At 37.7% G+C, this 12,461-nt stretch overlaps 2 protein-coding genes across 3 annotated transcripts; both read right to left on the bottom strand.

Moving 5' to 3' along the window:
- Window positions 1-40: 40 nt before the first annotated feature.
- On the bottom strand, window positions 41-4,950 carry LOC114525528. Its single transcript, XM_028546910.1, has 4 exons — window positions 4,735-4,950; window positions 2,023-2,868; window positions 1,481-1,842; window positions 41-888 (listed from the first exon to the last, which is right to left on the bottom strand). Exons 1-4 carry the CDS (start codon window positions 4,914-4,916, stop codon window positions 374-376), a joined length of 1,905 nt encoding a protein of 634 aa, XP_028402711.1. The 5' UTR covers window positions 4,917-4,950; the 3' UTR covers window positions 41-373.
- Window positions 4,951-6,857: 1,907 nt separating this feature from the next.
- On the bottom strand, window positions 6,858-11,805 carry LOC114525527. Of its 2 annotated transcripts, none has more exons than XM_028546908.1 (6): window positions 11,534-11,805; window positions 10,915-10,946; window positions 10,647-10,707; window positions 8,507-9,358; window positions 7,955-8,316; window positions 6,858-7,567 (listed from the first exon to the last, which is right to left on the bottom strand). In XM_028546908.1, exons 1-6 carry the CDS (start codon window positions 11,656-11,658, stop codon window positions 7,053-7,055), a joined length of 1,947 nt encoding a protein of 648 aa, XP_028402709.1. In that variant the 5' UTR covers window positions 11,659-11,805; the 3' UTR covers window positions 6,858-7,052. The 2 variants fall into 2 exon arrangements, with proteins under 2 accessions (XP_028402709.1, XP_028402710.1); XM_028546909.1 differs by having other exon boundaries at window positions 11,545-11,655.
- Between the last annotated feature and the right edge of the window lie 656 nt (window positions 11,806-12,461).

The raw sequence follows: 12,461 nt of genomic DNA on the forward strand, positions 1-12,461 counted from the left end.
TTCATTCCCTCGCCCTCGGGAAATACACAATTGCCCGGACGAAATACATGCATGTTAAAAGAGAACCACTTACAACTTGATCATTTACCACTCTATAGCTTAAAATTCTAGTGTCAGTGTATGCGAATGTTGCTAGCCGTGATATGACTCTTCTTTCTTTCATACTGCCCGTCTTACTCGTCTGAACCAATAAATCTTTGCGTAACCGGCATATTTAGTTAGCTATATTTATATTTTCTAACATCAGTTGTAATTCAGTCTTCCAAACTGCGGGAATTTTTATGTATTAAACCATGTACGTATGTATCTATCTATCTATAATTAACCTATCTACAAATCTTGGTATAGCATTCCAATTCTTCCAGTTTCATTATCAAAGTGGGCAATAATCTCTAAATTGCATATTACCATCAGTGGGGTATTGATCGAGGCAGAATGACTGGCCCGGCTCAGGACATCGATGGAAAGTTGCTGGATTATAAAACAACCAACCACTCCCGCGACCATATGTTAGCCAATGTTCCTGATGTTTGTATATCCCGGGACCGTAACGATTGCGAGTAAAAAGCCCGGGGTTATGCGGGTGATTGACCCATTGTCCCGCAAACAGAACCTTGGTTGGAATCACCCCCCGAGCAACGTCTATTTGAGTTCCAAATGTCGTTTCTGCCATGCCCCATAACTCTACCCTCCAGTTTGTTGTTTTCAAACCGAAATATCCGCGTTCCGTACGACCATTTTTCACCGTAGTACCATAACCAACACTCAACTTGTAACCTGCGTTTTTTACTTTGTCCTCAAGATTTTTCAGAACAGAGAAATTATTAGAAACAAATGTGATGTCACCGTCCAAGTCCCAAGGGAGAACACCGTTGAACTTGACGGCACCTGTACAAAGAATCAGAAAATTAGTTAGTATTAACACTGCGCAAATCTTGAAGGCGGTGTGCTGTGTGTAGGCAGAGTTGCAAAAAGAGTTCAACCTTCCTCCGGTAGGATTTCAAGTTTTGAAAACCTTCCTCAAAATGACGTTACGTCACTGAGTCAAGTGGCAACCAGCATCAATTAGAGTGCTCAACTTTTAACCTTCCTCACAAACCTTATTCAAAGCAAACCTTCCTCCGGGTGGTACCCGCGTACCCGTAGCTTTTTTGCAACTCTGTGTGTAGGAGGCGTTAATTAGCAAGCACCAACAGTTAGGCTACTTTGATGCTCAAATTTTGCGTGTTTTCTTTTTCTGACAATAGCTTATACTCGAGCTTAGATTCATTTATGAGTAAAGCAAAGCAAAGTAAAGCAAAGCAAAATGTTGTTAAATATACCGACACATTATTGATTTATAACCAATACTAAATGTAAACTACGAATCTTCTTCATACATTGCCCCTCGTTGGAAATTTTGAAAATTAAACCTACGACAAGAGGGAAAGCAGAAGAATGGGTTGATTATTGGGAGAGTATTCAATTGTGGTATATTTACCTATCATCGTTCCAGAGTCTAATTCGCAAATAGCGCCGACATCTTCACATAATTTCATAAAAAATTTCATCACATCAGCGAGGTTTTCCATATCTGCAGGAGATAAGTGTATCCCTTTTCCTTTCTTGCACAACTTTGCAGAAGTGTAAGAATATCCATTTCGGCATCCATACCAGCGCACCCTACCATCAGGGTCGATAATCCTGTGAATTCGATGCTTGTTTGCGAACGTTACAAGCTCTTCGTCAGCAATATCGCGACTTTGAATGTTAAACATGACATCCGGACACGATACGGCCATTTTTTGCGGTGTTTGTTTCTTGAAGCGCCAAAACAGATCATAAATTGAGCCGAATTTGATACTGAAAGAAACAAAGATTCTTTAAAAGTTAGCCTTTAAAATCATTAGTGCCATCATGTGTTCTGACTTCCTATAAAGAATATGTTGAACTGAACAAAAATCGATATGATTACAAGTTAGGGCTGTAGTCATTTAGTCTACCTTATCCTCAATATGTCACTGCATGAGTGTTTTTCCTTACCTGGTATCAAATGGCAACTCTTTGTAAGTATCTGTCCTCGCCATTATTGGTCCTGACAAAAAATCACAGACTACACATTCATTGAATGACCTGTAATATCCTCCCATGTACTTAGCGGTCATATTTCTAAATGTCACCTGTTGACAACCCATATCCCACTGTCCTTTCAAATTGCGGAAAGCACCACCGACAAATTTCACTTGAGGTTTGTAACTGAGAATACGAACCATTCGTTCCAGGTTAATATCGTCATCAAAGTGGGTAATATTTATTGCTATTAACACATAGGGTGTGGAGACTTTACCAACAAGTTCCTGCAACAAGGCGCCTTGGCCTGAATCCGCTTTCATCACAAAATTTTCAAAATTAATCTTAAGTTTAGATATGTCAGATGTGACCGATGGTTGGACCTCTTTTTGCGTGGCTAATATTACCCGCATCCCAGGGTAATATTTCTCTATACCCTGCATCATCTCTAAGTAACTTTGCGCAGGTCTCCCAATCTCGTTTGGTATAATCGCCACAATTGTTATAAGTTTTTCATTTGGAATAAACTCTTTGCAATCGACACGGTCAAATCCTTTTCGGAACAGCGGATAGCCATAGTTCAGTCTCTTTCCCATGAACTGTTCGGGGCAAACTTCTTTCTTAACATTTTCTTCTTGTGGGTTTTCCAACAGGTTCCCATCGGGGTTTTCTTCATTCAGTATTGCCAACATTTGAAAGGTCTTTTGAATAAGTAAGCCCACTTTCTGCTGGTGACCGACTGATTTTACTAAGCTTCTCTGAAGTTCTATCAAATCTTTTGACAATTCCTTAGCTTTTTGAGCCAAATTCGCATTGTTTCTGTAAATTGGTAAACAATTACATCATTTATCAATTGTTTTATATGGAATTGTCGAATGTTAATAGTTTGGACTTTCAAGTTCACATTTCTTGAGACACTATGGTATAAAAAAGTCAGGGGGACAATTACATATTCAACCCCTGTGGGGGGTGGGACATGTCCCCTCCATCCCCCACCCAGGATTTAGGCCCTTGCTTGCGATTCCTGTGCGAATACTTGGCCGATTTTGATAAAAATTGAACCATTTCATGGTTGGTATATTATTTAACATGCATTAAACAACACTTCTTATTTGGTACAATTTCGTCTTTGCTGTTTTCAGAATGGTACTTTCATACTGAATACGTACATTGTATGTATTTATAGCTGTTTGAATGTGCAAGCTGTAGTTAAATATTATTTTTTTCAATTTTACATAATTAGAGAGAACCAATAAATAAAAAAAATTCTTATGATTTTGTAGAAAGAGACCTACTTACTTATATGGTTGGCTGGTCCTAACCTGGTTTAGTCTCATTATGGCAGAATTGTGGAGTCAAGATGTGGATAAAAGTGATGAAGAAGTCTAATGCTTGATGTATCAAATTAGGAGTGACTTACCTGTCACTTTGACAGATATTTGTTGCATATATAAAAGCCATGCTTGGCAAGTTTTTTGGTCATTTTGTAAACAAAACAGTATATATAATTAATGGAACTGGGTATATGTTATCTGTTAGGGAAAAAAGTACACCGATTTAGTTAACCCAAAATGTAAATATTCTCCCAATAAACGTATTGTAACAATGGAAAAGTGTTTATTTTTTATTGTTATTGAATTGATCAAAACTCCACAATTATGAAATTATGATATATGTTGAATGATACATAGTAATACACACTAAAAAATTGGCCCATGTCAGAAACAATTGGCATGTGATTTGTGCAAATCATGATTATCCTCACTCTAAATATGAACATTTCTAAAAGCTGTAGCATTGCCACATATTACATACCTTAGCATGTATATAATGCTTGTAGAAATGACAGACACATACATAATTTTTATGATTATGCTCAATTAAGAACTCCAACACATGGTATATAATTGATGATGTCAACAATTCATTAGCTACCATACAATTATCTATGTTCAGTCCATGCAGTTTTCTGTGAAGATATTATATTCAAATGGACTTCATTATATTAAAATTGGATTTGCTATAGCACGCTAAAGTTGACCATGTTGAGGAATAATTGTTGAATATGCAACAAAAACCCCAGGATAATTTCGTTTGAAACACGTAAACGATCCAGTCGCTCATCACCAAAAACAGCAATGGAATATAAAGTTCTAAAAAACATTTTTTAAAACAACTTGTAACTCTCTGAAATTAAATTATAAAAGCAATTAGATATAATATAACATTTACCTCTGAGATTTTTGCAGAGACCACTAGATCGTTACTTCTTCTGTAAGTACACTTGAAATTTACTCGAAAATGTAAATATTTATATTTGTTCTCTATTTATTTTGCGACGAATGCAAAAATTTTAGCCACAATTTCTCTGAAATGCGATGAGAAAATAGAGCGATCTCATTTGTCGAGAGCTCACGTGACAACCTGCTATTCTGCAGCAGTGTTCTGCAGAGCGAACGACACAGGTAACGATTTTATATACCTTTGCCGTATTCAGATGCTTCCGCCTTTATTTGCTGCATTTTCGCCCAACCGGCAACCACACAGTCCACACTGCGTTTGAACACTCCGTTTTTCGCCGTACTACTATAAATGACTACAGTCTCATAGAAAGACAACACATCGTCAGCACAGGCGGCGAACAATGTTGTTTCGCATGCGTATACATATACAAAGAAAACATACATGTTGGAAACTTTTTGTCCTCCATTATTTCCCGCATTCTTTGAAATTGACGCTGAAGTAAGTTTAGCCGTGAATGGGAAAGGAATAAAGCGTGAAGAGAGCATAAGAATAATTGCAATCTGAATCACAACCACAACGACAAGAAAGTGTCGGCCACGTAGAAAGTCGAACATGGTTGCCATAATAGGCGACCTTCAGCAAAGCGTGGTTTAGACTTTCGATGGGGCGTGAATAAAAGACGATTAAAACTGGGGCGAGAAGAATTCCCCCCCCCGTCGCAGAATAATGTAAACAAAGATTAATTACAGTATGTTTACACTTGTGACAAATATTTGATCAAGAAATCTTTCTTTTCCAATGGCATCTCTTGCTGTTGGATGCCTATGACGATGGCTTGACTGGCGAAGACGAGTTGGTTTCATTGCATGATCGAAATACATCGAAAAATCCTGTCTTTTGAACCTATTTTCCAAACTCATGGCCACAGAATACCCAATGCCAACAAAACCATCCTGACTCCTGACTGTGAGTGTCTAGAAAGATACACAGTTGCTATAATCCCTATAAATTTGTTTGGTCCTGTAAGTCAGGAACTATATGCATGTATTTAATATATATATTTCAAACTTAAAATTATATCTAATTAAATATATCTGTGTATTGTACTGGTCAAATAAATATATGGTATACTATATTACTGTATATGTATAGCAAGTTGTTTTTTGTTTATCTAGAGGGTAAGCAGCATGATGACTTGACTACCAATGAGCTACTATGCATCTATGGGGATCCAGCATACCCACTTTGGGTACACATGCAGGCACAATTCCAGTGTGCTGTCTTAACACCTCGATTGCAGGAGTGTAAGAGCTCAATGAGTGCTGTTAGGATGAGTGTGGAATGGTTCTTTGATAATATTGCCAAATATTTTCAATAGATTTTTAAAAAATTTGAAGATTTCATAACTATTCTTGATAACGCTTACCTCGACCTTGATAACTCTGCATATCACAAAAACCTCATCCAATAATTGTTTATTATGTGTATGCAATGTACTCTAAAAATTTTAATTTATATGACATATTTTGTCTCCATTATGTCTCCATCCACTGCTGGTACTTGCATTGTCAACATCAGCTGTTCTTGCCTCATATTTGCTTCCTCAATACACAATTTTAATGTTTTTTTAACTCTGACATCTAATCATCCATCTCTTTCAAATATTTCATTGTGGCACTTCCATTACCTCTTGTCTTTTTTTCCAGCTTTCCTGTTGCATCTTCTTCACTTCTCCTTTCCCAGACTTTCTTTACAGCCTGTACTTTTGTTTGTTCCACTTGATCGAGTGACTTCTTTTAAATTCTGACTGGATTTCCCTCCATTGCATAACGTATATTTCATCGTGCCATATTAATTACTTCTAAAATGATCTTTACCATGGTATATCCAATGTCTTTTTCATAACTGTAACAATACAGGATGATGGTGATTAAGAAAAGACAAAAAATATTTGCAGATTCGGGCTTTTTTTTTCTGTTGGTGTCGTCCTGTCAGGTTCTGCATATTTTGACTTTGGTACCTGTTAAATTCATTGAAATTAAAAGCATATTAGTACAGAAAAGAGCTGCATTTAATTAACAGATTAATCGCCTAAAACGAATTATATAATTTCATGTCATTTATTAAATTTACCTGCGTTTTAAAAGACTTTTCGATGAAAAAACACAACTTTCGCCCCTCCAAATCTGCTACGACGGCAAAAAATTAAAACAAAACCTCGCGTCCAGACCCTTTTCACTTCCGGTCGATAGTTCCCGTCGTAAAACATCGTAAAGCCGTGAATAGGAAAGGAATAAAATATAAAGAGAAAAAAATAATAACTGCAATCTGAATCACAACCACAAGGACAAGAAAGTATCGGCCAGTTTCGGCCAGGTAGAAAGTCGACCATGGTTGCCTGAATATTATCAGCCAACTGTATTTATCTACGTCACAGCTTTGTCTCCCAAGAGTTGTGGTGCACAGCTCGAAATCTCTGACTAATGCGCGATTCGATTTCGCTCGCATGATACGGCGGCAATTCCTCCAAGAGGAACAAAAAAACCGTTCTTTTGATACTGTTTGATTAAGTTTAGATTTAATTCGGGTAAGAATATATTTTACAATCAGGAACTATAAATATGAATGATATGATCACTTGTAATTCAGTCATCAAAACTGCAGTAATTGATTGTATTAAACCATGTACGTATGTATCTATCTAAAATTAACCTATCTACAAATCTTGGTACAGCATTCCAATTCTTCTAGTCTCATGATCACAGTGGGCAATAATCCCTAAATTGCATATTACCATCAATGGGGTATTGATCGAGGCAGAATGACTGGCCCGGCTCAGGACATGGAAGGAAAGTTCCTGGAGTATAAAACAACCAGGAACTCTTGCGACCATATCTTCGCCAATGTTCCTGATGTTGGTATATCCCAGGACCGTAACGATTGCGGGCAAAAAGCCCGGGGTTATGCGGATGATTGACCCATTGTCCAGCAAACAGAACCTTGGTTGGAATCACCCCACGGGCAACGTCTATTTGACTTCCAAATTTCGTTTCTGCCATGCCCCATAACTCTACGTCCCAGTTTGTTGTTCTTAAATCAAAGAACCCACGTTCCGTACGACCATTTTTCACCGTAGTACCATAACCAACCTTCAAGCTGTAACCCGCGTTTTTTACTTTGTCCTGAAGATTTTTCAGAACAGAGAAATTATTAGAAAGGAATGTGATGTCACCGTCTATGTCCCAAGGGAGAACACCGTTGAGCTTGACGGCACCTGTCCAAAGAATCAGAAAATTAGTTAGTATTAATTAACATTGCACAAATCTTGAAGGCGGTGTGCTGTGTGTAGGAGGCGTTAGCAAGCACCAACAGTTCAATTTTTGCATGCTCAAATTTTGAGTGTTTCTTTTTTTCTGACAATACCTTATACTCGAGCTTATATTCATTTATGAGTAAAGCAAAGCAAAGTAAAATGTTTTTCAATATACCGACACTTTATTGATTGGTGACACAATAATTTTAATCGGCGGTAAACAACGAGCAATGAACATTCTTCATACATTGCCCCTCGTTGCAAATTTTAGAAATTAAACCTCCGACCAGAGGGAAAGCAGAAGAATGGGTTGATTATTGGGAGAGTATTCAATTGTGGTATTTTTACCTATCATCGTTCCGGAGTCAAATTCGCAAATAGCGCCGGCATCATCACATGCTTTCATAAAAAATTTCATCACATCAGCGAGGTTTTCCATATCTGCAGGAGATAAGTGTATTCCTTTTCCTCTCTTGCACAACTTTGCAGAAGTGTAAGAATATCCATTTCGGCATCCATACCAGCGCACCCTACCATCTGGATCGATAATCCTGTGAATTTGATGTTTGTTTGCGAACGTTACAAGCTCTTCGTCGGCAATATCGCGACTTTGAATGTTAAACATGACATCCGGACACGATACGGCGATTTTTTGCGGTGTTTGTTTCTTGAAGCGCCAAAAGAGATCATAAATTGAGCCAAATTTGATACTGAAAGAAACAAAGATTCTTTAAAAGTTAGCCTTTAAAATCATTAGTGCCATTATGTGTTCTTACACTGTGTATACCATGTATACTATATGTTCTCACTTACTAAAGAATATGTAGTCATGTTCTGACTTTCTAAAGAAGGTAGTCATTTATTCTACCTTATCCTGGATCCGTGAGTGTATTACCTTACCTGGTATCAAATGGCAATTCTTTGTAAGTATCTGTCCTCGCCATTATTGGTCCTGACAAAAAATCACAGACTACACATTCATTGAATGACCTGTAATATCCTCCCATGAACTTAGCGGTCATATTTCTAAATGACACCTGTTGACAACCCATATCCCACTGTCCTTTCAAATTGCGGAAAGCACCACCGACAAATTTCACTTGAGGTTTGTAACTGAGAATACGAACCATTCGTTCCAGGTTAATATCGTCATCAAAGTGAGTAATATTTATTGCTATTAACACATAGGGTGTGGAGACTTTACCAACAAGTTCCTGCAACAAGGCGCCTTGGCCTGAATCCGCTTTCATCACAAAATTTTCAAAATTAATCTTAAGTTTAGATATGTCAGATGTGACCGACGGTTGCACTTGTTTTTGCGTGACTAATATTACCCGCATCCCAGGGTAATATTTCTCTATACCCTGCATCATCTCTAAGTAACTTTGCGCAGGTCTCCCAATCTCGTTTGGTATAATCGCCACAATTGTTATAAGTTTTTCATTTGGAATAAACTCTTTGCAATCGACACGGTCAAATCCTTTTCGGAACAGCGGATAGCCATAGTTCAGTTTCTTTCCCATGAACTGTTCGGGGCAAACTTCTTTCTTAACATTTTCTTCTTGCGGGTTTTCCAACAGGTTCCCATCGGGGTTTTCTTCATTCAGTATTGTCAATATTTGAAAGGTCTTTTGAATAAGTAAGCCCACTTTCTGCTGGTGACTGACTGATGTTACTAAACTTCTCTGAAGTTCTATCAAATTTTTTGACAATTCCTTAACTTTTTGAGCCAAAGCCAAATTCGTATTGTTTCTGTAAAAGTTACAAATTACTATTTTTAAAACTTTTATTGTGTCTGGTGTAAACGTAACCTTTAGATTATGTCATTAGTCATTGGGAGGATTTGAAGATTCCTACAGCAATCCTATACCTTAAGCCTGGTTTCCATATGACACCGACCTGTCGCCGACTTATTGTCTGTAATCATCCAGGGAGAAAATGATTTCAAAGACAATATACTTCACTCTTCAATAATCACGGATAATAATACTTTCAGACGTCGGCGTCATATGGAAACCAAGCTTTACAGGTGGCCTGGAAGACTTGCTCGACGCTTGTATGGTCGGGATTTGAAACGAATATACAAACGCCATATCATCAATATTGGTTTCATTTTGCTCCTATTTCAGTACGAGTCGGTGTTTTGAACAAGAACACATGTTTCCGACCTAAACAAGGAACAGCGAGTCGGGTTGACAGCTCAGTGCGTTTGTAACCGAGCAGCATCGATATATTACAAACACGTCAGTGGTTATATGCTGCACTATCAAATCCTCTACAAAGAGTCGAAGACAAACACCAACAAAACCCTAACTACAAGTCTAAGTACATGCACCCGCTCTTGCTTCATTATCCTAGACACTGCTCAGTAATACTTCCTTCTCTCTCAAACTCAAGGAGGCTCTGTACATACGCAAACACAAACCTGACCTTAAACAAACATGCAGTTCACCAAATTTTTATTATTTAACATCTAAGTCAACTAATGCACATTAAAGTATGCAGAAAACCAAGCTGCCAAGGTAAAATGATTCTGCCCTCTTCTAAAACTTTGCCGCCGCCATCTTAAACTACTTCCGGCGTCTATAGTATATAAGGATTTAGACTTACGTGGGTGTATAAACAGCCTTCATGCATGCAATGTCAATGAGGTAAAATTTAGGATGCTTGTTGATGATTTTTTGGAATTAAAGTCTTCAGTGGATGAAACCAAACAAGCATACAGTATTGTCGGAATCACGGAATGAAATCACATCTATTTACTCTAATAGCTAGCTCAAATTCAAACTCATTTGACACTTCATCGCGTTGGCTGTCATGCAGAGCGTAACGATTTTATATACCTTTGCCGTATTCAGATGCTTTCGCCTTTATTTGCTGCATTTTCGCCCAACCACACAGTCCACACTGCGTTTAAACACACCGCATTTTTCGCCGTACTACTATTAAATGACTACAGTCTCATAGAAAGACAACACATCGTCAGCACAGGTGGCGAACAATGTTGATTCGCATGCACATACATACAAAGAAAACATACATGTTGGAAACTTTTTGTCCTCCATTATTTCCTGCATCTCTTGAAAGCCTAGGAAGTTTGACTGTAGATAGGAAAGGAATAAAGTGTGAAGAAAAAAAAACAAGAGCTGCCATTACGACCACAAGGACAAGAAAGTGTCGGCGACGGAGAAAGTTGATAATGGTTGCCATAATACATCAGCCAACTGTAGCTACATGGCTTCTTATTAAATTTAATTTCTCAACCCGCGCCTGCCCGAATCATTCAAATTAAATACATAAATACATACACAAAGCTGTGGAGAGAGTCATAACGCTTGCCCTATTTCATTAATAAAAATGTGAGAAATTAGTAAGTTGCAATTGCATGATTATTGAATAATTGAATAAAATACATTTGAATATTATATATTTGAATAAAATACAGAAATGAAGGCATTCATTCAATCATTCCCTCGGGAAATCAAAAATTGCCGGACAACATGCATGCATGCATGGGTACGGTTGACAAGAACATAAGAATAAGAATTCAAAGAATAAGCACGGCACTCGGCAGTGGACAAAGTCTCATAAACAGACAACAGATTATCATACGTACATTCTGCTATATGTAATTTATCAATTGAATTTAAAAATAATAATAATAATAATAGTCAATCGTAAGCCTGGCGCATACCACTTGTGACAATTGTCACGGACACATCCTAGTCTAGATCTGCCAAAAAAATATTGAGATATTCTATAATTCGTGTCGTAAAAATGAGCAAGAATGATAAAACATTTCGGTGATGACTGACACGGAAGCGATGTGCGTGCTAAGTTATTAAACCAGACTACGTGTACGCGCCAGGCTATAGCAACCAAGCGAACAATGTTGATTTGGATGCATGCACGTACAAGGAAACATACATATTCGAAACCTTTTGTCCTCCATTGCTTTCTAAATATGAAGCAAAAAAAAGAATAGCTGCAACAGTGGCCACAACAAGGACAAGGAAGACACGACCAGGTAGAAAGCCGATCTTGGTTGCCATGATCCTAATATCAGCACATTATAGCTAGCTTCTCAAAATTCATTTCTCAGCCCGCACCTGCCCGACTCCCTTTTAAATACATACACGAGAGTTGTATAAATAAATACGCACATAATCAAAAGCTTTGAAAGACAGTTACATTCGACTGCACTGAGTGCCCTGTGAGAAATTCGCAAAATGTGAAAAATGTGAGAAACTAGCAAGCTTAAGTAGCATGTGACAAATCGGAGAATCAGATAATCATCTAGGGTCATAATCTTTGTCGCAATATGTAATGTGATATATCTTTGTTTCTAATTTTTATGGAGTTGCCATCGAAATCCTAATTGAGGTTTTGGAATTCGAAAGTACAACAATAACTCAGGCATTTTAGCGACGGTGGAACTCGTTCAGACTTAGCTCTCTGTAGGATCGACATGCGGCTGCGATGAAGACTTTTATCCAGTTTCTCCAGGGCTTCTCCAGGCTGTCCGTGAAGACCATTCGAGGCTTAAAGTATAGACAAGGTTATTAATTCGGAAGTATCACAATGTCTTCCAATTTCCGAGGTGTCGGGTTGTCTAGTACATGTGCAAATAAATTCTCGCCATTTTGTTTATTTTGGAAAAATCCCGAATTTTCCTGTTCTGAAATTAATAAAATAAAAGTTCTCCTCTCAACCAATCAAAACCCAGTGATTTTATCATAGTAAAATATATAATTATGCTAAAACTATTTAATAAGAATCAGAGTTATTGTGATTCTCGGAAGGCGTGTGGTTTCCATGCACTTCAATCCCTAATGATGTTTTATTTCCGTTTCAA

Source organism: Dendronephthya gigantea, unplaced genomic scaffold, assembly GCF_004324835.1.
Source record: "Dendronephthya gigantea isolate DGI-Jeju-01 unplaced genomic scaffold, DenGig_1.0 000034F, whole genome shotgun sequence".
In the NCBI taxonomy this organism is placed as follows: Eukaryota; Metazoa; Cnidaria; class Anthozoa; order Malacalcyonacea; family Nephtheidae; genus Dendronephthya; species Dendronephthya gigantea.